The sequence below is a fragment of the Lentinula edodes genome (genome assembly GCF_021015755.1).
Source record: "Lentinula edodes strain Le(Bin) 0899 ss11 chromosome Unknown C8R40scaffold_22, whole genome shotgun sequence".
Taxonomy (NCBI): Eukaryota; Fungi; Basidiomycota; class Agaricomycetes; order Agaricales; family Omphalotaceae; genus Lentinula; species Lentinula edodes.
The window spans coordinates 47,588-71,687 of NW_025764328.1; the positions used below are offsets into that span (position 1 = coordinate 47,588).

Genomic DNA, 24,100 nt, shown 5'->3' on the forward strand with positions numbered 1-24,100 from the left:
TAATACAGGACGATGACGGTTTGCGGAAAGGCTTAGCCAGCGCTAACCGGGCGTTAAAGGTAGGCATTCTACATAGTACATCCCTGTACATCCGCCGCGACATCCAACTTGGAAATCGAGGCTTTGTCAGGCCAGTCCAATTTCCTATATCCTTGTGGTAACACCACGCACGCCCATAACGGTGTAGCTGCAGAGGCTGTCGAAGGTTTGTACTTGGGACTCATAAACCCTCGGTTCCCCAACGGTCAACCTGAGAAGGTTCATTTCCGCTCATAAACTTACATAACCCAGCCAACGCGTTTGCTTCAGCAATGTGTAAACTTCTATCTTGTCCCCAGTTCTTACCATCGTGATTTCTGCTGCGGGGAAAGTTTACTAAAGCTCAACAGCCCTGATCAAGGGTGTGGTGAAGATAATTTCACTGTATGCTTCTATTGAATCGCTTCTGTACATAGGGCCACAGCTAACCAACTGACTCTAACGTAGAAGCATCCCAAATACCCCGTTGGGAATGAACAGCAACTTCGAAATAAAGTTTCCCCATGGAGATCAATAAAGAACAACCTTCGTTCTGCAGTCCCTCCTATTCAACGAGATATGGACACTATATGGACCTGCATACATGACAGCTTAATCTTTCCTCCGGTACATGTACATTGAAGACCTTTGAGGACCTAATAAGTTCTATTCGACTTGGCATTATCCAAGATTCTTCGAAAGTATCGCTGCGGTGAATCGTACTGCGGTCATTTCTTTGCCCTTTGAAGACACATCTACTCGTCCAAATTATGTGGTTCGACCAAGGACTATTCCTACACAAATATCCATATCGAGTGGCGCTAAAAGCTATACCATTCACAGCTGCGGGACCATATCCTTCAATCCCGGTTTGCTGAAATAGTCGAATCGCGACTTTCGTCAATGTTAGTCCCGGGTTTATTGGTACGGTACGTATTACCGATGTTTTCAAATACGTACAGCTAAGCGTTGATTCTGACTCGGTTCATAGTGAATCTGCTGTTGGCCGTCGTCAATCGGTAAATAAAGAGATATGGGCTCTCTGAAGAGGCAAGTCTTCATTCGGATGCTAATAATCGACCCACCGTATAAGAATCGATATCTCTTGACAGGAAGAGAACGAACACCCTCTCGACTGACAAAAAATTCGAAAGATACGTTATTCGTTCTGTACAGGATTTCCTTATATGTCAGGTATGAAAACTTCCTCTCTATATCGTTCGTCGTTATCGCTAAAGGGGATTCAGAATCGTCCGACATGGAAGGATCTCACGACCATTCTAAGATGCGGGTCAATAACTATGCCCAAGGTGCACATCTGTCATTTCGAATTGATAGCAATCCTAGTGGACCCAATAATGCAGTTGTGTGGTTATCGGTTGTATATAGTGAGTGTCCACCTCGATAAACTTATTTTTGGATTTGGTTGATTAAATCATGTTTCGGGTAGTCAATGACGAAGAATACGGCCGGGGAGAAGGGCCTAATAAGCGAGTCGCAGAAGAGAATGCTGCAAATGCTGCTTGGCGGCTCATTAAGTCTTTGGGAAGTGTCTCAAGATGAGCCAAAATCCGACAGCCCGAGTGAACCTCGAAGTCTGCAATATTGGCGTGAAAAACTTGAAGTACTTTGACCAGATAGGATAGAATATTTGAGTTGGTATTTACATTGAACTTGCGGATGAACCGAGTATGCATATGTATGACTACACTCCTAACTTCACTACTTAGCCCAGTGGTTAGTAGCGTATAGAGAGGGTACATCTTCTTCCAATTGAATAACAACATTGAATCACCGAGCCTGTTCTTGTCCACAGTGACTCTTTCAATTGGTGTCCTTCAGTCTGGGGCTTCAATGGGTTCCCAGAACAGGTACTAACCCGACCCCTCATTGAAATTCTCTCGAACAGTTCCGTGCTCCTTCTAGTACAGAGCACGAAAGACAACTGTCACTTGTATATCTTAGTGGCCAAGGGATCTAAGGAGGTTCTGTTCTGCCAAGTCCTGGCGTGTTAGATTCCTTCCACCTTTTTGCAAGGTTATAAGATTGGCCGAGAGTCTCTCATCAATGTGTTCTCGGAGTCTTTCTTCAAGGACGGGCTGCTTGAAGTTCCAATCGTTGCTCCCAAGAAATCCGCTGGTCTTGACACAGTCAATTTTCTCGCTTTCCGCATTAGAGCGTTAGCAAGTATCAGCGCCTTCCCATCCATAGATCGAAAAAGATATACCTTTGGTGGGATCACGACGTCCAAAGGTCTCTGTCAGTTTCTGCCTGTCAAGATCTGCATTTGACATGTCTCTAGGCCAAACAGGACCAGGCAAACCACGGAAAATCTAGTCTGAAGCAACAAAGGGAAAATCATAGTTTGGTCGAAGAAATAATACATAGACCTTGTATCACAGGCTCAGATTGACCCGCGAACCTGCCTGGAGCAGGACTTTGAGACTCCGAGGCGTGGACAGATTACATGGGACTCTCTTGACCAGGGGCGGATAGCGCAGAGGTAATGAAGGTAAGAAAAACAGAAAGAATGGTAAGTGAATGGACCATTGTGAATTTTTAGATTTCATATCACCCATACAACGATGAAAGCGATGCTGAGTCTGCGACTCGATAAGAGACAATGAGGAAGTCCTCCAATAACTTGTATAAGGATCGTATCCTCTTGGTTTGGTTCGAGCTTCGGCCTAAACCACCATTTCCAAGTACATTTGAGGGGGGTTTTTTTGAACAGAGTGAATTGAAACGAATGATATTACAAAAAAAATCCAACAAGCACGACGAACAAGAATCATAAGATACGCTATGACCACAAGATATTAATCCTTCTCCAACCCTTTGCAGGAACCTCCTCTGGTTCCGGGTTCTGATTTGCGATATCAATGAAATACCGAATGGGCATTTCGTCTAAGCTGACGATCTTTGTCCCTTTCGTAAATTTGTAACCGAAATATAAGAGAAAGATGAGGGGAATGTTGAAATAGTGGCTGAAGAAGGTCTCGATGTCCCACTTTCCATGGATGAAGATTGCATACCCTGAGGTCAGGAGAATCAAGCCGAATCCTAGTAGAGCCATCCACGCAGCGAAAGGCTGAAATGGCGCCGCCCAAGGTAACTCGCTACGGTCAATACCCTGGCGTTTGCAGCCGTAGTAAAATCGCAAGTATATTATGCAGATGACCATCCATGCGATGATAGCCGCGGCAGAGACTAAATCTTGCAGCCACGAAAAGACGTTTGAAGCCGAATCCTGGAGCGTCATGTATCCGAGGGACATGAATAGGCTGACAAAGCCAACACTGATATAGGGGATACCGAAACGATTCGTACGCAGGAAGATCTTTGGTGCGTGACCTTCCCGAGCAAGACCATATAACGTTCTAGACGCACCCTGCATTATTTCATAAGCTAGAATCAATCACAATTGGATCAAAGAGTGCTCACCAGCATTGTAGAATTACCAGAAGACCAGGCACTAGTCAAGACAATAGCATTCATGATATGAGGAATAGCTTTAATGCCAGCCAAGTTCGCGGCTAGGACGAAAGGGCTTTCACTGGCAGTACCCGTTGATTTGAGCAGAAGGGAGTTGTTCGAAGGAACAATCAACGTAACGATAAAGATGGAGAGGACGTAGAAGAGTATTACTCGAATGAAGATACGTTTTGCTGCCTTTGGGATGTTCCGTCTGGGATTCTTGGTCTCAGCTGCAGCGGCAGCAATAGTCTCGACGCCAGAGTATGCGTAGGCGGCATTGGAAAATGTTGTCCAAAAGCCAAGGAATCGACCGAGAGACCCTTCGATGCCTAGGTATTGAACGAAAGGACCCTACAGCAAGTGAATACCATGATGAATATTTGAGAATAACATCTACGAACGGGATTTCTCCAATATTGGAATCCAAGACGAGGTTGACCCGATACACCACCTAGATCGATACAGAGACCCTACGAGTATGCTGGTCATTTTATTGTACTCACAATTTCCGACATGGGACGCACCATAATGATTGAACCGACAACGAGCATGATTTTGAGCATAGAGAAGCCAAACTCCAACTCTCCGTACACCCTGATGAAGAAGAGGTTGGTACCGATGATGAGGAGACCCATCACCGTGATCCAGACACCATTTGATACTGAGGTCGTCCAGAAAGATATCAAGACAGCCGCGGCGGTAATTTCAGCGGGTATGGCAACGCATGCCGCGTAGACATGATTCCAACCGATAGCGAATGATAAGGCAGGATCGACGAAGCAAGCAGCATATCGAACGTATGAACCAGTGAGTGGTACTAAGGCGGCGAGCTCGGCGATGGAGAGCACGACTCCGGATACCAGGATACCAGTTAAGAGATATCCGAGCAGTGCACCGACGGGTCCCGCGGCTGCAAGGGATCTACCTGATCCTAAAAAAAGACCCTGTAAAAAGAAGCGTTCAGAATCCGAAGGCACATGTGCGAGGAATGAAACTAACGGTGCCAATGGTACCAGCAAGGGCAATCATCTGGATATGTCTCTGCTGTAGACCTCGTCTGCAGTATGTTAGCATTCAGTATTGATCACACAGAGCACAAAGACTTACTTTAACTCCCTTTGCTCCGCGAACGCCTTTTCATCTTCGACAACTACAGGCGGGCCAACTTCCACGTCGAGCTTTTCGTTACTTCCATCAAAGAGGTCCTTGCCTTCAAGTCTCTCCTTGTTGTATGACATTATCTTGAAGTCCAAGGAAGACTATTGAGTTGTGAGAGGATAGGCAGAGGATGGAAAAATCCAGATATCAAAGGGGACGAGGATTCACGTCCGTACATATACACCGATGGAGCGATTGCACCATCTCTGATAATCACAACGCACACGATTGTGGAACGATGGCGTATCAGTGGATCTCGCTGGGAAGCGTTCCAAAGCGTGCCTCGAACGCATGGGATGCTCGCTTGGATGGGTCTGCGATGCGGGAGTTATGCTGAAACGCGTTATAGCGCAGAGAAGTCGCCGACCAGGAGATATTACTAGAGATTACTTCCGTTCCATCAGAGTCCAGTTACCGACTGCAAAGATATGCGAATGCATGAAGCTAATCATCTGAAAGAAGCTTTAGCTTTCAAGTCTTAAATGACATTGATCGAAGCATACATACAGTTCGAAACGCGCCTACAAATTGTACAATTTTGGAGCCCCGGTGTCTCTGCGGAGCGTATCTTGAGTGTACGTCCACATGTACGTCCACACAGCCTTGAGTGAGAAGGAAACTGAGATCTTGCCCCACAAGCTACTACATTGACAATATATCAGTCTCAAGGGAGTTCGACGTATCGACAGCATACGCATGTAAGAATCTGCTTTATAGCGAAGGTGAGGGCAAGAAAATTGTGGTGAATCACCTTCGGGGTGATCCAGTGCAGCGTCGGGAGAAGGAGAGCGCATATGCTGCAGGAGACATATTCGCGAGCACGCAATTGCACGTAATCCGTGCGCGATGATAAGTGGCGCACGACGCGAAGAACGTACTATGTGGCTGCCTTGGACGGAGCCCAAGTTGTGGCGCCATCAACGTTCAAGGAATCTACACTATCCTGAGTTTGACTACCTATGTTAGACTGGCATTCCTGTAAAAGCAGTGGTGTTCTTGCCTTGTTATGTACAAGGCGCACCTCCCAACGAAATACCCCACTGATTCCCAGTACCAGATACATCTGAATTCCGAAACTGAGCAAAGGCCAGTAGAGGCCAATACGGATCCGAGGCCAGGAAAGAATACACACAGCCACTTTGTTTGCATTCACGAGGAGGTTCTAAAATTTGAGATTATTTATGTGGCACCGGCGATAAATCGTTAGAGCACGTACCATGTTAACCATGACCAGCTAATCCCCTGTTTCATTCAAAGAAATGATACGAGAGTCGAGATCCAGTTAGTCCAGACAAGCATCTCGAGTTGTGAGGGTCAGGCTTTCACTTGTTGGCCTTGTAATGTTCAATGGATGAGGCGGGCGGGCGAGCCAAAGAAGCAGAAGTTAGTTCAAATTAGCAAAGGAGCTCCCAGGATGTATGAGCTCGAGTTTCCTGGACCAGTATCAGCCAGTATCATATGCGCGAAGTTCACGTTAACGGTCGTCGATTCGGACCGGTCACCGGAAAGTCATGTGAAAATCCGAGTTTGCCTCTTTTGACGATATTTTCCCATCACTGTTTGTCCTTCCTCCGCTGCTTTCATCTCGAAAGTCCACAGATTCAGAAAGAACAATTGAATTCTCTTCATTCGCTCCTTGATACATATGTATATTCGCTTGTACTTTGACCGCAGACACCGAAGATCAATCATGAATACAAGAATATCAGTGAGGCTTCTGAATTGAATTGTACCTGGACATCTGCGTCTCATACAAGCTCGTACACTGAGGACGGAGTTATATTCGGAGGATCATTGGTTCGGGGAACAACATGGAGCAGAAGGTATTCCGGAAATGACCCGCCACGCGAGAGCGAAATAGCTTGGCCAGCGTGGCATTGGTATGCATCAACAGTCAATCAAATTTGACGATGACTGACATTTAGATTTTCTACTTATATAGGTTCTTGCTTTTTTCTTTCCTTCAATCTCTTTTTCCCCAAGGAACTCCCTCTGCCGGTGCAGATCTGTTCACCCTCACCTCACCCATCCACGAAGTTAACAGGATGGCCTCCTCGAATACGACCACGGACCTCGAAAAACTTTCCTTGGATTTGTCGTCGCCGGCTCCATCCTTGTGTATGCGACACTGGGAACGAGGAACGAGGATATATCTACATCTCTTGATCGCCGTCTTTTCCTTTATAACACTCCTCGTTATCCTATCCGAACTTGTTCTCTCCTACCCTCGGACATTAATATCGTTTGTCCTTCCAGAAGCATCCAGGAGACAGCTCGAGCTTGCAGCGGTCAAGTTGGAAATTCTTGAATGGCACACGCGGGTTCAAGCGAGCGCTTTAGCATGCAGTGCCTTCGTATTTTCATGGTACAAGCTTTTTATCCGCGGCTTCAGACTCTTGGTCCGGTTTGGGAGGTTTGTTGGGTTTGTGCTCGGATGGAATGACTCCGCCTCATGGGTGAGGGTCGAGAATCCGAACACGAATGTCCTTGGCAGGGTCAACTCGTGTCGCTGTCTATGTCCTATGGGAAATGAGCTCAAGGGAAAACCATTCCATTTACGACCATATGTGTCGTACCTGTTGACTATCATCATCATAAACGATAGCATCTACAACCGATATCGAGACCTATCGCTTTCTTCAATGTCCTCTGCTCATATTGCATCCTCATCTCCAGACACCATCTTACTGGCATATTCCCACATGCACAACTACCTTTCAATCATTCTTCCTGGTGCTATAATCCGCTTTAAGTCGATGTTGTTCCGAACATTCTTCATCTGCGCCGCAGAGATTTCTGTGCTGTCCCTTATACTATATCTCAGCGGCCTCTGCACTCATCGTTCAACGACGCAGTCCAGCATCTCCGGGTCGAGTGCACTTTTCAGAAGCGAAAACAATCCATCATTGCCTTCAACGGAACTGATAACTACGTCGAGTCAGAACTCTGTATCATGCACCCTACGCACAGTAGTCCTACTTGGAAAGGACTCGGAGCCAGGTATTCCGTTTGAAGAGGCGAAGTTGGCCCCGAAATTTTCCTCCGACGGCCTTCCGAGGTATACTATGCATGCCAGCTCATATGAACCGACAGAAGACAAGCAATTTATTCCTACTGGTACTACCTGCATGTGCCTCGAACAACATCTATGATCCATTCTCTCTGTACTCTTTGTGTCCGCATTCTGAGGCACCATCAGTCATATGGCAATGAGAGTATTCGTCTATATTTGCTTCGGTTTTGGGAGTGTACTGTCCTATCATGTGTTCTATTGTTCTGGGTTTTTTCGCAAGTAATTCTGGAGTTATGTAGGATACGGTTGGATATCAGTTGGATCTATTACCACTTCAGCAGTGTCAATGATCATCTTCGTAGGCTATCTAAAGTGAGTTATCACTTTATCTTTCTCCTTCGATGACTTATAATGTTCAGTTATCATCCAGGTTATTTGAGGCTATTTGTTTATTCTTCAACGAACTGTCCATTGTTACTCTACCCTAGAACGGAACAATGTAGATTGATACGATTCCAATTGATTCGCATTGAACAGTTGAGGATTTCTCTGGCCAGGCTTGGAAGGAGAGAGCGAAAAAATCTCGTGTCAATTTTGAACTCTTGAGACTATGTAAACAATCGGGAAGGCGGCTCCGAGTGTGTTACCTGTGAACTCTTCTTGCGTAACGAAATAACTTTTTTCTCTGGTCTAAACGAAGGATCGCTTGTACAAATGGTTCCCCAACACAGTTATTCTTATACGCTGTCGTGACTACAGTATGATACTTGTTCTTTCATCAAGCCCTTGCTCATATTTTGCCCTAGCTTCTCGTAACACAGATACACCACGCTATTGGTTCGACTTCAACGCGTCAGCAGGACTTTCCCAGTCTACCGCCCTGTTCAGCTCCTTCCATTTCATGTAGTCTTCGGAGAGGAACGGCGGTACACGCATTCCATTCGCGTTCCACAGTAAAGGCTTGAAGTATGTATGAAAGTCAGAAGACGAGGGTGAAGGTATGAGTACAACATCTTTCATTACGCCTAAAGGAAACTCACGTCTTCGTTAGTCATCTGTAATTCCCAATCAATACCTTTCTTCTTCGTAAACGGTTCCAAAGCTTTTTCGTAAGCATCTACCCAGGAACGTCTGTAGACATCGGGATTTAGGACTTTCCAGACACGAAATCCAGAGTTAAAGAACGAGTCTACATCCCACTGCCCTCCGAATCAAACACAGATAGAAGAACGTACTCTTGTACCGGATTCGCCGGTTATTGCACATTAATCCTCAAATGTCTATCCTTCCGCTCGCCGCCAACATAGAATTCATCTTTGTCGACTAAATTTTACTCCAGATTGCCTCCATCCCTCTCCTTGCTTAGCTTTATCGACCGAACTTGATAAGATAAGTATTCGCTCAACCAAGCTCACTGAGGAATGTAGGGAGCGCACTGGTGAGTGCTCTATACTAGCGGATGAGGTTTTGCCTGGGGCGCAGCCCCGCTCGGGTGGGAGAACACACGAAGCGCGGTTTGGCTGATCCTGAGCGTCTTTGTCAAAAGACTGGACACTAGAATATTACTGGGAAAGGAGCAGGTGGGATCACAAAGAAAGAGCTTGAATGAGTTCCGCCACAGCTTATCTTATCTTCTGAGAAGACAGCTCTGCTGCCTTAGGGCTGAGGATGAGTACCTTCCAATACTTTCATTTTAGTGCACATCGTGCCAGGCTTAAGCAGGTCATCAGCAGATCCGTTCGTGGTCTAGGTCGTCACAGTTGAAACGAATTCAAACCATATCATGTATAGCTATTTCCGATCGTTGGAGCAGATTATACCATCGACCTACAACGAGCTGGACAGATCCCACAAACTATGTTATATCACACCCATAATAAGTATTTTTACTTCCATCTGTGTTACTGTATGGTATTGAGTTTAAGCGGCACGCTGCTAGGTATATGGTAACATCACAGACCTGTCGTTCACTTCGTTTTCAATCCTTGCTTTATCTTTTCCCATTCTGACAATAATTTGGCATCCACAACCATCGCATGTCCTTCATAACCACTAGGAAGTTGCGACAGGTGAGTTAACACAGCATGAACGTAGTCGCTGGCACTAATAATGAGGGGCCATGACATCATCCGAGGACCAGCACCAAGTTTACTAAGTTCCTGAAGGTCTCCCAAAGTCGCCATGGTATTCCTGAGTTGCACCTCATCACGGAAGTAAGCTATAAGCTGCGTATTATCCGGTCCTAAGTTCTGCAAGCCCTTCGCACTCCTCTGGATGGGAAAAATGTACATGCGGCCATATGGATCACGTCTAGCTGTCAGGCCGTAATTGTTGTAAAAGAAAAGAGCTGGTCTTTGTTCACCGTGGAAGAACGCTGTGGTTTCGTCCCACCCGAGGCTGAGCACAACTACGTTCGGTGCTATATCATACTATCCATGAGCATTTGGTCGGACCAGAACAGGTGCTATATTACACACCGAGGGGTCGAGGAGCAAGTTTCAAGGGGGCAGCAGCCACAGTAAGACTGAGGACAGCGACAAGGAGAAAGAATGCATATAACAATTGACTTCTGGCATTGGAAGGTGGAAGGAGAAAAAACATGTGCATGTCGAATGTATGAGATAGCACTGTGTTAGACGATAGATATCTGTTGGCGACAATGACACTAGAATTGGTAAAGGAGAGACATACGAGACTACCACAGAGTAATTTATAATGGAAGAAATTTGTCCAGCAAATTCGCCCGTAAGTTGGGAATGATGATTAGATCTGGTGGTAGAGGGAAGAAAACACAAGGAACATACCCGACCAGTGTGATGGAACTTCAACGAAGCATGGATCTTTTATACCCTGATTATACCTGATAAGGATCGGAAAATGATCATACAATAGCCTCACACAAATGAGCTCATTATAGCAAAAACACTTTTCGACGTGAACTAAATTGGTTAGAGCCTGTTGGAGCTGTTCTCAGCCAATCAAATCCGCCCGAAATTTGCTGCTAATAAGCTCTACTGTCAGCTTTGACCTCGTTTATTTACAGCGAACACCCCAACTCTTGTTTTTAGCATTTCTCCATGGCGCCGCCTCTATCACCACCGTCAAGTCACCGCCAACGAGGGTAACAAATCGTCCACCAGAGACTCCTGTATATTCAGAATTATTTACTGTAATTGCGGCTTCCAGTGGACGCTGTAACTTCTCGCCTCAGGGAATCTGCTGTATGCAGGACTGTGGTGATAGCATCTAAGAGGTATTTCACTGCTACCTCGAGCTTTGCCCTTGCTCCCCTACGATCCGAATCACAAAGATTGGGAGCTTTTCCATTGATACTGGCCCCAAAAAACCCATCATCATCGCGTGCGCTTGGTAGTACACTGTGCGTAACCGTGGTGTCAAACAACGGTTGTGGAGAGGATTCGTTTAGAAGGTTGGGCTTAATCGGAGTAGAAGTTTCAGCGAGCTTCCGAGCTTCCTCCTGCCAGTGCGTAGCTTGCTCCTGAAGAGCTTCACATTCAGCCTCTAGCTCCTCAAACTCGGATGTTTCGCGATTGTTCTTCAATTCTTCTAGGAGTTCGTCCATCTCCTGCTGGTGCTTCTCCACTTGTCTGAGAATTTCCTGCTGGAGCTCCTTTCCCGCCGCGGTTTCCGATATTCCCTTGGACTCTTCAACCATTTCGCGTTGTATCAGAAGTGATGTCGCGGTTTTCGCAACGAGATGTGATAAAATTGCATTTGCAGACTCTCGAGTTCGCTCGTGCCGGAATATCGCTCCGCCGCCGTCAAGAATGGGCTTGTACAACTGAGGTTTCGTCTTCAGTTCCTCTAGCCGTGCCTTTGCGACTGCTTCTTCCTCCTGATCCCATCGGGTTGTGACGATTGCCACGTTGGAGAAAGCATCCTGGCCGCATAACTTTTCAAACATGGCAAAGTTGCGTTTGGAAGCGCCTCCCATCCTGACATCAGATATACGGTGCAGATACATGATCCCGCTAAGACGTCGCCCCGCCTTGTATCTGGAACCGAGGTGGCAAATGACGTCAGGGAACTACGGTGAAAATTAGATACATGGATGTCTCACTCGGATGCAAGGAAATCAGCGATCATTTTGAGGATATCGGCGTCGCTTTTGTTCGTATCGTCGAAACCAGGAACATCGATGAGGGTGACAATGTGATTGTTGAAAGTGAAATCAATCGTCTGAATATGCTTGGTGCAAGATTCAAGCCCATTCCCAATTTTGAATCCGGAGTCGCTGATAAGATTTGTAAACTATTATCCTTCAGTGCCGACTTGTCCTCTGAGACTAAATCACTCACAGTGGTCTTCCCCGTTCCTGTTCCCCCCATAATTCTACAACATGGAGAAGCAACAATCAGTCAATGCGCAGACACTTGGGTGGATGAGCGAACAGAGTCCATACGCAATAGAGATATGATCAGAAACTTTTGCCATGGAAGGGAAGGATTGAAGTGGTGGCTGTTTGGTCTTGCAAAACCCAGGTTTTGTATCCTTGAAGCTGCCACTCGCAGATCTTCAGAGATTCTCGTGAGGCCGCCAGATAGTGGCATGCATACACGCCGAGTATCTGGATCGACGGATATGATGAGATTCAATTTATTTACCGCACCAATCATTGCAGAGATATAATATCCCATCGATCCTTGATGATAGGTATGTAAGTAAATTCGAGTAAATTCATCGCCGAAAAGAAGAGATCACAAGGAGGATGCAGACAGTACATAAACTGTACTTCCATTCAATGCCAGTCCTGTGCTAACAGCGTGAATGGAGTTGGATATTTGGTTCGAATTTCCAGGGGATATAAATTTCGGGCACGAGCGGACAGATAATCCATGATATCCATATCGGCGATTGAAGCTCGGTATGCCCTGGCATGCCTCGAAGCACCTTGATTCATGAAGTAGTTTGACAGTGGTAATAAAGACATGAAGACATGAGGACGGGAATGACTCACAAGAGCAATCAGTGAAATTGCCTGTGCGCCTAATCAGCAGCGACTTGGAGGATCCTTCGTCTTTCGTAACCCAACTCTAGCTTGAAGAATTCAACTGAGATGTCCAAACCTGTTAGCCAAAAGGACGTTGTGATGTTGTGCGTATCACAACGATACCTGATTGCTTGTGTGCTGACTATTGCGTCTAACAGATTAATAGGCAGTACTGGGACGGGAAAATCTTCTGTAAGACTAATATCCAACTGGAAAAACCGTACAGACTCACTTCAGTGAACCACTAGTTCATCAGGCTCCTCACAAACAACACTGGCGTCAAAATCGGTAATAATCTAGACTCCCAGACTAGCGACGTCCAAGTTTTCCACTTCTTTGACAAGGTCAGCAGTCGAAACATAGTACTTGTGGACACGCCGGGATTCGACGATTCACGTAACGATATAACTGACACGGCGGTCTTGAAAAAGATAGCTGAGTTCCTCCTCGACAAGTGAGTTGAGTGTCGTTTTCGTTTTCATATTTATAGAACTGATGTGATTGTAAGGTATGACGAAAAACGAAAGTTGAATGGACTCATATACCTCCATCGGATGTCAGATCCTAGGTTCGGAGGACAAGCAAGCCGCAATTTGAAGATGTTCCAAAATCTTTGCGGACCAAACGCCTATGGGAACATTGTCGTATTGACCACGTTCTGGGATCGTGTCAGCGCCGAAGAGGGATTGATGAGGGAGGAGCAGCTGAAGTCCACGTTCTTCAGCAATATCGTTGCTGGAGGTGCACGTTTTATGCGACATGACCGTACCGCCCAAAGCGCACGTGAAGTCATCGCACACATCTTGACGTTGTCGCCCACAGATGTACGGATACAAGAAGAAATACGGGTCGATGGGAAGGGTCTTGAAGAAACTGCTGCCGGTTTAGTCCACCGGGAGGAAGTGGAGCGTGTCTTGGAAAAACATAGGCAGGAAATCGCGAGCCTTGGGAAAGAGATCAGTTCAATAAAGCAGGATAATGAAACGTTGAGGAGGGAGCTGGAGGAAGAAAAAGAGGAGTTACAACAGCGTCTGGCACGATGGGAAAGTGAAAAGGCTGACCTGAAGAAAGGGCTAGACGATTCATTGAAGTCTCGAGAACGACTAGAGGACCAGTATAAATCTGTGGACAAAGTACGGAGCGCAACGTTGGAGGTTCTGCAAGTCAAACTCAAGGAGGAAAAGACGTCAAATATGGTGGTTGAACAAATGAGCGAGGAGGTAACGGTTCAAAAGGTTTACAAAAGTAATCAAGGTGGTAGGTCCATGTATTTTTGCGCATAATTCGATTTGTGACGTCTCCAAAGACCTCTTCCAGTTCACATACTCTGACAAATACCCCCCGTACATGAAGACGATTCCTGTTGACGACCGGAAGAATCCTTTACGTATATTCGATTTTGTGTCCTTTGCAGAGACCACCGCCCTCCTTTTCATTCGACCGGAATTGCTATGGTCCAAGATACGGAACCTTGCGCCAGATTTGACAATCTGCGATAGCATGCAGGCTCTTGAAGTTCATAATTTCCGCCTTCACACAGAATCAAGGAAAAGAGCAAAGTCTGATTCCAATGCTCGAGATATGTATTTCAGCAAGAATATCGGCCTTCGTAGAGATTGGTATACAGATGCAGCATTTGGCCAGCAGCAGTTTACTGGAACCAATCCTACCACGATTACCCTCGCGCCTCGTCGATGGATAGATGAGTTTACGTCGACTGCCCAGGCTCAAGGACGTGCCGATATCATAAGCCTCCTGACGGAGAAAGCGGAGAGTCTTTACATGCAGGACTATAGTGATTTCCGTTCGAGCATTGGTATATCTCCTGGAGAAAAGATAGTGTCAGATGGGCGTCATGGCTGTTCTTCTGTTGCTCTCTTCCACCTCGAACCCGAAGGAAAACTGCATCCATTGGGTATTGTTCTTGATTATAAAGGCAGCATAGAGGAGTCTGTGACCATCTTCAACCGTCGAATTACATCAAACGTCAACGGCGATGAGTACATGGATTGGCCATGGCGCTATGCCAAAATGTGCGTACAAGTCTCTGATTGGCTCCGCCACGAGGTCGCTATCCATCTCGTCAACACCCACCTCGTCGAAGAAGTGATCATTGTTGCTGCGTATCGTTCTTTTGGACCAAACCATATCATATTCCGACTGTTGGAACCTCACTGGAGCACCACTCTATCGCTGAACAAAGCGGCACGAGAGACTCTAGTGCCAAGTATCATCATTGGGATGACCGGATTGACTGCGTCTCAAACATATGCTTTCCTGAAAGCGGCGTACGACAGGTTCGACTGGAAAGGTCTTTATGTTCCCAACGACCTGCGCACACGCGGATTTCCAGTCAAGTGCCTAGACGAGCCTAAGTATCACAACTACGCCTATGCACGTAATATTTCAAAGACGTGGAATATCATACGCAAATTCGTCGCCACTGTCCTCTCGAAGGAGTATGCCGGAGGGGACGCGGCGGTACAGAGAGACGCATCCATTGGGATCTTCTGCGATGAAGTTCGTTCCCGCAAAGGAGGCCAGTTGACTAGTTTCCCGGCAATTGAAACACTGGACGAGCTAATTGACTTCGTAACCATGTGTATTCATGTCGCCGCTCCGCAACATACCGCGGTGAACTACCTGCAGCAGTATTATCAGACCTTCGTGCCCAACAAACCATCCGCTCTCCATTTCCCCATTCCTCAATTTCTGTCGGAGCTCTGTAGTTTCACTGAGGAGGATCTTTTATCGGCGCTTCCGCTCAAAAGACCCCGGGATTGGCTGCTGATGGCTCAAGTCCCGTATTTGCTCTCGTTCGAAGTGCCAGAAGAGAGCACAATTCTTCATTATGCCGAAACGACGTCAAGTTCGAGGGCGACCCCGACCGTTATTCGTTCTGCAGCGCAAGTTCTGGCAAGTGATCTCCGGGCATTTATTGATACGGTGATACAAAATAGCAACGAGCTCGACGATCAGCAAACACCGTACTTGGTATTGGATCCAAGTAGGACTGCGATATCCATTCTCATCTGAGGGATCTTCCTCTAGAATACCACCGCATAGTTCATAGTAAAATTACTGTAAAGAAACAGACGTCAATAAACCCGCAATCAGACTGGTCACTGAGGGAAAAAACTAGCCAAATAAACCAGATCAGGATATAGCCATCCGCAGCAGGCCTTAGCAGCTGAATGAATTCCTTTTTTCTTTGCCTCCAGGCTTTCATTTGACAGTTTCTCCGGTCATCTGGGCGCGCGTACAATGCATACGATCGATTAAGAAAAACATGGGTATACACTACATAGAGAACAGGTAGAATGATTAGTTTATGTTGATGGACCGGGAAGGGTGGAATAATGGGAATTACCGTGGAGCCAAGAAATACATACTTGTCCTCATGTCTGTATAGTGCTGTTTGCATAATGGTCAGAATAAGTCATTCTTGACGGCCTTTGGCTTCAACCGAATTTTTAGAATACATACTGACATTGAGAACCTTCTCAAACATCCATCTCATGTACTCTGTCAATCAGAGGGGAACATAATTCATCGCTACTGTGTTATGGTTGAAACGAGTCAGAAAACAACCTGGAATTAGGCCGTAGAAAGAGAATTTACCTGCAAGGCACAAGATTCCTTATCGGACTACACGTTGTTTCAGTGCTATGACTCTGGGGAAATCACCATGTTATTATAAATGATTACTTGAGAGCACAAACGGACGCACGGAGGCACAGAACAACTTCTTCTCCCTACTTCCTCCCTGCACCTCTGAAGAAATGGAGAACCGTAAGCCAGCTGATACTCAGGATGAGGTTGTCATTGCGTACGTACCCGCAATTTTGAACACTTGTGGCCACTGACCTGTCCCCGTATATAGATTAATGGGCAACACTGGAACGGGAAAATCATCAGTGAGAAACAACAATGGTTCGAGAATGTAGTTGAAACTTACCTTTGATGTGCACAGTTTATCCAACTTCTTACGGGAGACAAGAGCGTTCGAGTCGGCGACAGTTTGGACTCGGAGACGGATGATGTTGTGAAGATTGCTTTCACAGATCCAGTGAGCGGACGGAAGGTGGTTTTGGTTGATACGCCTGGATTCGACGATTCGCGAGATGGACGCACGGATACGGAGATCCTGCGTAAGATATCGGAGTTTATGTTGAACGAGTAAGTCTGGCCCAGTCCCACGTCCACAAAGACCGATACCTTTTCCAAGATACGACGAACATCGAAAACTGAACGGGACTATATTTTTCCACCGTATGTCTGACCCAAGATTTGGTGGACAATCTCGCCGCAGCCTCAGAATCTTCCGAGAGCTCTGCGGAGCCGCAACATTCAAAAATGTCGTCGTCCTCACTACCTTCTGGGACCGAGTCAACGAGGAGGAAGGGTTGGCGCGAGAAGAAGAGCTCAAGTCGAACTCAAACTTTTTCAAGGATCTCGTCGAGGGGGGTGCTCGGTTCATGCGGCATGATCGCGAAAACAGTGGTGCACGCGAAGTGCTGGACCATATCTTCACGCTGGTTCCTATGAATGTCCAGATTCAGGAAGAGATCCGAGTGGAGGGTAAGACGCTTGAAGAGACTGCAGCTGGGTCAGTCCATCGTGAAGAGATTGATCGTATGGTCGCCAAACACAAGAAGGAGATGGAAGACATAAACTCCGAAATTGCGACGGTGAAGAAGGGGAACGATGCATTGAGGAAGGAGCTGGAGGAGGAGCGCGCGGAATTGCAGAAGAAGATCACTCGATGGGAGGACGAAAAGATGGATTTGAAGAAAGGTCTGGATAACGAGAGCGAGCTGCGAAAACGTTTAGAGGACGAAATCAGGACGCAGCGGGAGAAGTTCGAAAAAGCACAGCAGGAGCTGCAAGCAGAACTCGAAAAGTCCAAGAAGGGACGCGATAGCGTGGCAGTGATGGAAGCGCAAAGGAAGGCTAGGGAAGCAGAGAGAGCAAAACAGGAGGCAGAAAACACCCTGCAACGGAGGATGTCCTTCAAGCATATGGGACATGAGATAGCGAGGGGTATTCCATTAGTACCCACTAGTCTCGCCAAGCCACTGTTTGGTACGATTGGTCGTGGGCTGGACATCGTCGACCGTCGCAGAAGGGGCAAATAGCATTTTTCGCTTCTTCCTCTGTACAAATATTGTACGATAAATGACCGGGAATTTCTATTGAAGGAGTCGTATGAAGCCATGACTAACATTGAGCGAATGATAGAACGCGAAATGAGTAATAATGGACTCACTATCTAATATGAAGTGCTCCCGACCACAGCAAGTTCTGTGTTCTCATAAAACCCTCTATAACCACTTGCATTGACGGCTGTGGCTTGAAGGTATAAAGATAATAAGCATTGGAAGTGCCGAATATCAAGATGGCAGGGTGATGGTAAAGAGAGCAAGTCGTTGTCGTGTAAGCGCCGAGCCAAACACGAGACAAATCTCATTAGATGAGCTTCACGGACATACATACTACTAGTATACCTACTACAAGGTCCAAGAATAATTATACAGAGACATTGAAGTTCATCCGAGGGTATAAAAGATGAAGTCCAAACTTCGAACCCGGTAATAGAAAAAAAGAGCAGTTACGCATTTTCAATTCCTTCGGCACATAATCCGCATCCTATACACTCAAGGCACGCTGAAAGCAAAGAGCCTTAGTTCGCATTTAACCGGAGAAAAGGATTACCCACCTAAACCACCACAGCAGGCACACAGATAGCATGGACAGCAAAGTGGGTTTTCAAACGAACCTAACGGAAGAGCATTTGTTATAGAATGAGGAACGCAGAGACTGTAGTGATGAACATACCTCGACAACACCATGCGCTCAAGCAGATCCCAAGTATCACCACGAGGAGAAGACCGACAAAGACGATGATGAGGTATACTAGTATTGCATGCCAAAGTGGTCGGTGATTACTTCTTCAGGCGTAGAAATATTAATACTCACATTTATTGTTCACAAAAGTTCCATTCCCATCTGTAGCACGTTTGAACAGACTTCCAGCCTCTCCGACTTCAAAAAACGCATCCAACACGCATGTAAGCGCCAGTAAACCTCCTAGCGAGACAAGAGATACGACAATGGGTAAAACGACACGTCGTAAGCGAGAGCCGTGGCATCTTTGAGCGTTGGGGCATTGGTGAGGTGATGAACAGTCGTCATCAAGTTGGTCAGGATGAAGATGGACATGCGATTCAGCATATGGAGGCGGAAGAACGAGAGAAGAATTCTTTTCAAATAAAGGAAGGTGAAAGTCGCGGTAGAGGTCCATCGTGTCTGCGGCGACGGGCTCGTTGGTTATCGACTTTGAGACTTTGACGGACATAGTGAGAGCGGGATAGAAGCGATATGAGGAAACAGTAAGCTCAGAGGTGGGTTTTATACGCTTGCAGCGAGGCGATGGTTCTGCGATGATTCGGATGGAAGTCGAAGAATGAACTAGAATGAAGTGCTGCGCGATGAAGTTAAGTCCATTTTCGGCCATACACAGCGTCTTGGCAAAGGTTCGCTTTGGCCTTCCACGTGGCTTTGCTGTGTCTTTTTTCCTCGTTGTGTCCACTGTGCCGCAGTATGCCACTACATACCGCGTTTTCTGTTCATAATGCTATGTTTTACAGCTCTTTAATTTAATCACAGTTGCCTCAGTGTCCGCGGCCGGACAATCAAGTTGGGCGCTTCTGGGCGGAAACTAGTGCTCAAGAGACACTCGAGCAGATCGCTAGTAACTACGTCCATCCCTTGCAAAATCGTGATGTCCGAAGCTTGGGAATATATACCCTCTCTCAAGTATAATCCTGCTCATTCAACAATTTCACTTCAAGAAATGTTCCAAAGCCATGATACGATCTATTAATCGAGCAATTTCGGTCCTTTCAGTCTTTTTAGGTCGTCTTTGGTGAGTCGTCGCTCTTTCTTTTTGGATGACGTTTGACCAACGTTTATTCACGTAGTCCATGCTATACTTCGATGTCAATGGATTGGGTTGTCGATTGTTACTCTACCATGGAACGGAAACATACGACGACATACGGCTAGGTGCCTCTCTGGCTTGGAGAAGGCTACGGCATTCATGCCCTTCAGAGTACGAGGTTCAACCTTGTTTGGTGAGTCTCAGCGTCATCTCTGATTGCTTTCATCTTACGCTCACCGCAAGGACCAGGCGTATGTAAGAATCTATTCCGAAACAACCATCCTCGTACGCGGTAGGAACGATGCAGTACGTTGACTTCTTGTTCATTCAAGTCCTTGCTAAGGTATTTCTACCGAACGCAGTTCTAGTCTATTACTAATATTAGTTCGACTCTGAACCTGCTGGCAGTTCGCTCGACTGAGCGGGAGTTTCCCACTCTACCGCCCGGTTAAGCTCCATCCACTTCATGTAGTCTTCGGAGAGAAACGGTGGTACACGCATCCCGTTCACGCCCCAGAGTGCAGGCTAGAAGTGTGGCGGAGTAAGCGTAGAAGTGAGAGAGGAGTGAAAGTGTTAGTGTGGAATCTTCTGCTGTATCCTGGGGGAAACTCACGTCATCGTTAGTCATCTGTAATTCCCAACCAATCCCTTTCCCTTTCGTAAACGGTTCCAAAGCCTTCTCGTATCCTTCTATCCAGGGACGTCTGCAGGAAGACATCGGGTGTTAGGACGCTCTAAACACGAAACAACGTACCCTTGTACCGGATCCGCTGAGTGCTGCACATTAATCCTCAAATATCTATCATTCGGCTCGCCTCCTACATAGAAACTATCCTTATCGACGTCAATGAAGCTGACTAGAACAAGGAATGGAGGCAATTTGGCGTAGTATTTAGTGATCGTTTGTGCGATCGCCTGTTTTTCTTCTCTTGTGTAAAGGTTTGGGGAGCAGTAGAAGCGGTGGAAAGGCATCCTGAAATGAACTGGTTATAGGAAACGCGATAACACCGATGAAATCGAGCCTCACGTTAATACAAGGGGTACGAAAGGACGAGGATGTTCAATGCTTGGGCTACTGGGTTTTGTTTTTGGAGGTGGATAAAGGAAGATGCGATGGTACGATCTCTCGCTTTATATAACAGCTATCATGCTTGGACTCATAAGCATGTTTCAAAAATAGTGGTGGTATTACGGTGCTCAAGCTGAATTTTCAATGAAACTATTTCAAGCCACTGAATAACTTTGTTCGACTGGGTCCGATATACTGCCAAGTTTTGACAAGGAAGTTTCGGCGTTATCACCGACCTTGGTAAGTTATCATTGGATCTCCTCTGACGCTGATTACTGATTCTTACTCAGACTGGATCATACCTTCTGGATCGTCATAATTGGCTAAAGAGACATACATTCCATACCGAATTCATGATATCATTCAAACTATTGATACTTGGCGTGCAACCAAGAGGAAAGACGAGCTCCCTGAGTATTGCACTGTATCGTTAAACCAAAGATCAGCCCAAGTGTATGGCACATAAGACTCTTTGTATAAATCTCGCGTACACTGAGTATGGATGTGAAAAAGCGTTTGAAGTTCGGTCGAGCATCACCTCACTTACCGACTCTTATCGTCAGCGATGCTCCTTTATCGCCGCCGTCAAGTCATTGCTCGCTCTTATAACTTTAATCGGTTTACCCATTTTCGTCGTTTCTCGATAGTTGCGGTTGCCAAAATGATGGATACAAATGTTGAAAGACACACCTACCTACTCGTGATCGACCTTCAGCTCTTGTGTTACACAACCCTCTCGTACGGAACATCCATTAATAATCTGAAAATAATCAGTTGTCAAAAGGCTACTGGAGGTGAACACTCCTCATATGTACAAGAAAGAGCCTATAGCTTTCTGAGCCTGTTGGTCAAAATGAAAATTGCATCAAGAGAGTCACAAGCCGAACTACATAATGTGGCGGCGGCATTCTATTTCAAGCAGCTGATCAGAGGGAGTTTGAGAGATGAATTGAAGCAAACCATTCCTGAACATAATTTTGGAAAGTTCCTACACACATCTGCAATTCTCGTATTCCTCAATGGAATGAACAGCTGTACAGGGTACAATATTAATATGGTACATACTGCCCCGGTAACACCATGTGGCGTCGAACCGCGACCCCAAAATCTGAGGTAACAAAAGCTAGGTGAAGTTCCGAGCGATTCGAGTCTTTCGGATTTCCTTTTTGTCAATGACTTGAGATGAAAGGGATGTATAAGGTCTACAACGTCGAGTGATCTGAGGGTCATACTATACCGTAACATCACTGGAACGGAGCAAGCACTTCAGGTTGTGGTAGGTAACCCAATCGCAGGAAGTAATGGAAGAAGCCTAAGAAGCTGCAACCACCGGTCTGTGTACGTAGTATGAAGAGATGTGAGGACTTCTCCACTGGCGTTTTCGGAGGAACCACGACGACAGGCTGTGTTCCAGCTGCTGCCTGCTGTATTGTGGAAACGCGCTTATAGATTATGTAGAGTCATCACAACAGAAGTAAAGCTAAAATAACATTTCAGCCGGGTATAAAAGGGGACAGAGAACGATCGAAGTTTCCTCACTCCATCGAGTTCAACCCATTCTCACAAAGCTACCAACCATTTCGATTTTTTTCTTGTTGCCACAATGTCCACCGTACGTCGTTTTCTCCTCCTGCTAGCGCCGCCCAACGCTGACGATCTGTTCTGTTCATTACTACAGACCACTCAAACTCTCATCTCCCAGGCCAACTGTGGCAGTAGCAGTTGTGGCTGCACCGCTTCGTTAGTCTTATGTGTTGCAATATAAGACATATATTCTGACTTACCATGTTTCCCGATAGCTGCGGATGCAAGCCAGGTGGATGCAAGTGCTGAAAGCATCACCAGCTAGTCAGTGTACTCGTTTTGCACCACTCCATGGTCATTGTGAATTCAGAACCGGGAGAGTGCACGCGTCGAAATCATTGCCAAGTAGGCTTGTCTTGCAGAGCTGTTCTATCGCATTGTCACTGTTGTCTACGGAATATTAGAAATGGACATGTTCCCATAAGCATCTGCAATTAACAAATACGAACGATAAGATAGAGCAGTGAGGGCATAGATCTGGTGTCAGAACTGCAGAGGACTCAACGTCAATGAGTGTGCCTTCGCGATTAGCCAGAGCAAATCTCAGTCGGTGTATGCGATGTCAATGATTCAAGCACCGTTGAACAAAAGGCCCGGGCGGTTGTTAATGATATGTTGATCATCGAAGACTGAAGTTCAAGACAGGAAATAAGTCGTTCCACGTGACCGAGTCTACCCTCTCTCCGTTTACTTTCACGAACAAAATTAGAGCTTACTGTATTAGCAACGCACGGCAGTACTTTTCTTGGACGGAAAAACAAAAACGCTAAGCATTTACTCGTTAATTCAATGGCTGGAGCTCTCCCAATTCATTTTCCAGTGAGTGGAGCCACTCACTTTGCTAGAGGATCGGGGATCTTTTCAACGTCGAATGACTTTGCCATGGACTGCTAATAAGCTCTATTGTATATCTTTGTGGACCGACGGCGGGCCAGTCAGGCTATGCCGAGGTTTAAACATAATGTTTGGCATGAACTACTTGGCTGCCCAGCCACAAATGCTATCTGACAATACTTTCTGTGGTAGGCTACTGTTCTGCCTTCGAACCCGTCTCGTCAGCGGAGTGTTTCCATGCGACTGGCCTGTTGAGCTTTTTCCACGTCATAAAATCTTCAGAGAGGAACGGCGGTACACTCAAGCCATTCACGCTCCAAAGCAAAGGCTACAAGCGTACGCGGAAAGGAGTAGAAAGTAAGTTGTTGCAATTGCACGTCACAGACGAAACTCACATCTTCATTGGACATCTGCAATTCATAGTCGATGCCTTTGCCTTTGGTGAACGGTTCTATGGCCTTTTCCCATGATTCTACCCAGGCGCGACTTTGATAAAACGTGGATCATCAGTGCATCGTTCCGACCTGTTGAAGCGAATGCAAACGTACTCCGGTACTGGGTTAGCGGATTGCGTCACATTGATCCTCAAATACTTATCATTCGGCTCGCCACTGACATAGAAATTGTCTTTCTCTACATCAATGAAGTTCACGATGACAAGGAATGGAGGCAGGAAGGAGTAGAACTTGGTAACAGCTTGAGCGATAGCACGCTTTTCCTCCGTGGTGTAAAGGTTGGGCGAACAATAAAATCGGTGGAAAGGCATTCTATGAAAACAGTTATAAGTGATCCAATAACCGTGATCTTAGAGCTCACAGGGTCAAGTGCAAAGGTATTTGTGACTAGTTTAACTGGATTGGGCTTCTGGGATGGAATGAGAGAGGGAACCACTTCATGCTCTCTTACTTATAACATACCGCGCGCGCTAGGATTGCTAATAAACGGTTCCGATATTTCGGCTCACAGGGAGTCAACAAGCCTGGAGGAGCGACT

At 46.3% G+C, this 24,100-nt stretch overlaps 11 protein-coding genes across 11 annotated transcripts; 4 read left to right on the forward strand and 7 right to left on the reverse strand.

Annotated features, from left to right (window-relative positions):
• Window positions 1–1,276: 1,276 nt before the first annotated feature.
• On the forward strand, window positions 1,277–1,581 carry C8R40DRAFT_1171628 (uncharacterized protein; the record flags this gene model as incomplete). The annotated part of the gene is made up of 2 exons (XM_046231734.1): window positions 1,277–1,406; window positions 1,469–1,581. The coding sequence occupies 2 exons, from the start codon at window positions 1,277–1,279 to the stop codon at window positions 1,579–1,581; spliced, it is 243 nt and encodes an 80-aa protein (XP_046085226.1).
• Window positions 1,582–2,821: 1,240 nt separating this feature from the next.
• C8R40DRAFT_1161257 (amino acid permease/ SLC12A domain-containing protein) lies at window positions 2,822–4,733 on the reverse strand (the record flags this gene model as incomplete). The annotated part of the gene is made up of 6 exons (XM_046230103.1): window positions 2,822–3,409; window positions 3,463–3,846; window positions 3,897–3,965; window positions 4,020–4,439; window positions 4,495–4,552; window positions 4,603–4,733. The coding sequence occupies 6 exons, from the start codon at window positions 4,731–4,733 to the stop codon at window positions 2,822–2,824; spliced, it is 1,650 nt and encodes a 549-aa protein (XP_046085227.1).
• A 2,168-nt stretch (window positions 4,734–6,901) lies between these two features.
• C8R40DRAFT_1109401 (uncharacterized protein) lies at window positions 6,902–8,304 on the forward strand. The gene is made up of 2 exons (XM_046228297.1): window positions 6,902–8,038; window positions 8,086–8,304. Exon 1 carries the CDS (start codon window positions 7,176–7,178, stop codon window positions 7,803–7,805), a length of 630 nt encoding a protein of 209 aa, XP_046085228.1. The 5' UTR covers window positions 6,902–7,175; the 3' UTR covers window positions 7,806–8,038; window positions 8,086–8,304.
• Window positions 8,305–8,497: 193 nt separating this feature from the next.
• On the reverse strand, window positions 8,498–8,932 carry C8R40DRAFT_1070290 (uncharacterized protein; the record flags this gene model as incomplete). The annotated part of the gene is made up of 3 exons (XM_046226211.1): window positions 8,498–8,626; window positions 8,707–8,870; window positions 8,902–8,932. The coding sequence occupies 3 exons, from the start codon at window positions 8,930–8,932 to the stop codon at window positions 8,498–8,500; spliced, it is 324 nt and encodes a 107-aa protein (XP_046085229.1).
• A 268-nt stretch (window positions 8,933–9,200) lies between these two features.
• Window positions 9,201–10,483, reverse strand: C8R40DRAFT_1109407 (uncharacterized protein). Its single transcript, XM_046228298.1, has 4 exons — window positions 10,358–10,483; window positions 10,144–10,293; window positions 9,627–10,085; window positions 9,201–9,570 (listed from the first exon to the last, which is right to left on the reverse strand). Exons 2-3 carry the CDS (start codon window positions 10,271–10,273, stop codon window positions 9,634–9,636), a joined length of 582 nt encoding a protein of 193 aa, XP_046085230.1. The 5' UTR covers window positions 10,274–10,293; window positions 10,358–10,483; the 3' UTR covers window positions 9,201–9,570; window positions 9,627–9,633.
• A 178-nt stretch (window positions 10,484–10,661) lies between these two features.
• C8R40DRAFT_326963 (P-loop containing nucleoside triphosphate hydrolase protein) lies at window positions 10,662–12,220 on the reverse strand. Its single transcript, XM_046234713.1, has 3 exons — window positions 11,986–12,220; window positions 11,748–11,938; window positions 10,662–11,682 (listed from the first exon to the last, which is right to left on the reverse strand). The coding sequence occupies exons 1-3, from the start codon at window positions 12,013–12,015 to the stop codon at window positions 10,827–10,829; spliced, it is 1,077 nt and encodes a 358-aa protein (XP_046085231.1). The 5' UTR covers window positions 12,016–12,220; the 3' UTR covers window positions 10,662–10,826.
• A 1,957-nt stretch (window positions 12,221–14,177) lies between these two features.
• On the forward strand, window positions 14,178–15,713 carry C8R40DRAFT_1047955 (lipoxygenase; the record flags this gene model as incomplete). The annotated part of the gene is made up of 1 exon (XM_046224469.1): window positions 14,178–15,713. One exon carries the CDS (start codon window positions 14,178–14,180, stop codon window positions 15,711–15,713), a length of 1,536 nt encoding a protein of 511 aa, XP_046085232.1.
• Window positions 15,714–16,167: 454 nt separating this feature from the next.
• Window positions 16,168–18,103, forward strand: C8R40DRAFT_1109431 (P-loop containing nucleoside triphosphate hydrolase protein). The gene is made up of 7 exons (XM_046228299.1): window positions 16,168–16,237; window positions 16,301–16,351; window positions 16,408–16,506; window positions 16,561–16,594; window positions 16,651–16,856; window positions 16,906–17,869; window positions 17,947–18,103. Exons 3-6 carry the CDS (start codon window positions 16,460–16,462, stop codon window positions 17,813–17,815), a joined length of 1,197 nt encoding a protein of 398 aa, XP_046085233.1. The 5' UTR covers window positions 16,168–16,237; window positions 16,301–16,351; window positions 16,408–16,459; the 3' UTR covers window positions 17,816–17,869; window positions 17,947–18,103.
• Window positions 18,104–18,107: 4 nt separating this feature from the next.
• On the reverse strand, window positions 18,108–19,219 carry C8R40DRAFT_1109432 (uncharacterized protein). Its single transcript, XM_046228300.1, has 4 exons — window positions 18,657–19,219; window positions 18,516–18,593; window positions 18,397–18,456; window positions 18,108–18,344 (listed from the first exon to the last, which is right to left on the reverse strand). Exons 1-4 carry the CDS (start codon window positions 19,192–19,194, stop codon window positions 18,289–18,291), a joined length of 732 nt encoding a protein of 243 aa, XP_046085234.1. The 5' UTR covers window positions 19,195–19,219; the 3' UTR covers window positions 18,108–18,288.
• Window positions 19,220–19,791: 572 nt separating this feature from the next.
• On the reverse strand, window positions 19,792–20,822 carry C8R40DRAFT_1109436 (putative oxalocrotonate tautomerase). The gene is made up of 5 exons (XM_046228301.1): window positions 20,648–20,822; window positions 20,375–20,593; window positions 20,234–20,324; window positions 19,871–20,145; window positions 19,792–19,814 (listed from the first exon to the last, which is right to left on the reverse strand). The coding sequence occupies exons 2-4, from the start codon at window positions 20,590–20,592 to the stop codon at window positions 20,002–20,004; spliced, it is 453 nt and encodes a 150-aa protein (XP_046085235.1). The 5' UTR covers window position 20,593; window positions 20,648–20,822; the 3' UTR covers window positions 19,792–19,814; window positions 19,871–20,001.
• Window positions 20,823–23,160: 2,338 nt separating this feature from the next.
• Window positions 23,161–23,990, reverse strand: C8R40DRAFT_1109447 (putative oxalocrotonate tautomerase). The gene is made up of 4 exons (XM_046228302.1): window positions 23,924–23,990; window positions 23,656–23,874; window positions 23,503–23,593; window positions 23,161–23,435 (listed from the first exon to the last, which is right to left on the reverse strand). Exons 2-4 carry the CDS (start codon window positions 23,871–23,873, stop codon window positions 23,301–23,303), a joined length of 444 nt encoding a protein of 147 aa, XP_046085236.1. The 5' UTR covers window position 23,874; window positions 23,924–23,990; the 3' UTR covers window positions 23,161–23,300.
• Between the last annotated feature and the right edge of the window lie 110 nt (window positions 23,991–24,100).

Coding starts and splice junctions, on each gene's coding strand:
- C8R40DRAFT_1109401 (XM_046228297.1), top strand. CDS start 7,176: ATGGGAAATGAGCTCAAGGGAAAACCATTCCATTTACGACCATATGTG.
- C8R40DRAFT_1109407 (XM_046228298.1), bottom strand. CDS start 10,273: ATGCACATGTTTTTTCTCCTTCCACCTTCCAATGCCAGAAGTCAATTG. Junction 10,086..10,143: donor ACTTGCTCCTCGACCCCTCG/GTGTGTAATATA, acceptor AGTATGATATAG/CACCGAACGTAGTTGTGCTC.
- C8R40DRAFT_1109431 (XM_046228299.1), top strand. CDS start 16,460: ATGGAGAACCGTAAGCCAGCTGATACTCAGGATGAGGTTGTCATTGC. Junction 16,507..16,560: donor CAGGATGAGGTTGTCATTGC/GTACGTACCCGC, acceptor CCCCGTATATAG/ATTAATGGGCAACACTGGAA. Junction 16,857..16,905: donor TCGGAGTTTATGTTGAACGA/GTAAGTCTGGCC, acceptor ACCTTTTCCAAG/ATACGACGAACATCGAAAAC.
- C8R40DRAFT_1109447 (XM_046228302.1), bottom strand. CDS start 23,873: ATGCCTTTCCACCGATTTTATTGTTCGCCCAACCTTTACACCACGGAG. Junction 23,594..23,655: donor TCCGCTAACCCAGTACCGGA/GTACGTTTGCAT, acceptor GTTTTATCAAAG/TCGCGCCTGGGTAGAATCAT. Junction 23,436..23,502: donor TGCAGATGTCCAATGAAGAT/GTGAGTTTCGTC, acceptor GTACGCTTGTAG/CCTTTGCTTTGGAGCGTGAA.
- C8R40DRAFT_1109432 (XM_046228300.1), bottom strand. CDS start 19,194: ATGGCCGAAAATGGACTTAACTTCATCGCGCAGCACTTCATTCTAGTT. Junction 18,457..18,515: donor GAGCGCATGGTGTTGTCGAG/GTATGTTCATCA, acceptor CTCTTCCGTTAG/GTTCGTTTGAAAACCCACTT. Junction 18,345..18,396: donor TGCCTGCTGTGGTGGTTTAG/GTGGGTAATCCT, acceptor CTTTGCTTTCAG/CGTGCCTTGAGTGTATAGGA.
- C8R40DRAFT_326963 (XM_046234713.1), bottom strand. CDS start 12,015: ATGGGGGGAACAGGAACGGGGAAGACCACT. Junction 11,939..11,985: donor CAGGAACGGGGAAGACCACT/GTGAGTGATTTA, acceptor GAAGGATAATAG/TTTACAAATCTTATCAGCGA. Junction 11,683..11,747: donor GCTGATTTCCTTGCATCCGA/GTGAGACATCCA, acceptor CCTCGGTTCCAG/ATACAAGGCGGGGCGACGTC.
- C8R40DRAFT_1109436 (XM_046228301.1), bottom strand. CDS start 20,592: ATGCCTTTCCACCGCTTCTACTGCTCCCCAAACCTTTACACAAGAGAA. Junction 20,325..20,374: donor TCAGCGGATCCGGTACAAGG/GTACGTTGTTTC, acceptor GTCTTCCTGCAG/ACGTCCCTGGATAGAAGGAT. Junction 20,146..20,233: donor TACAGATGACTAACGATGAC/GTGAGTTTCCCC, acceptor CCACACTTCTAG/CCTGCACTCTGGGGCGTGAA.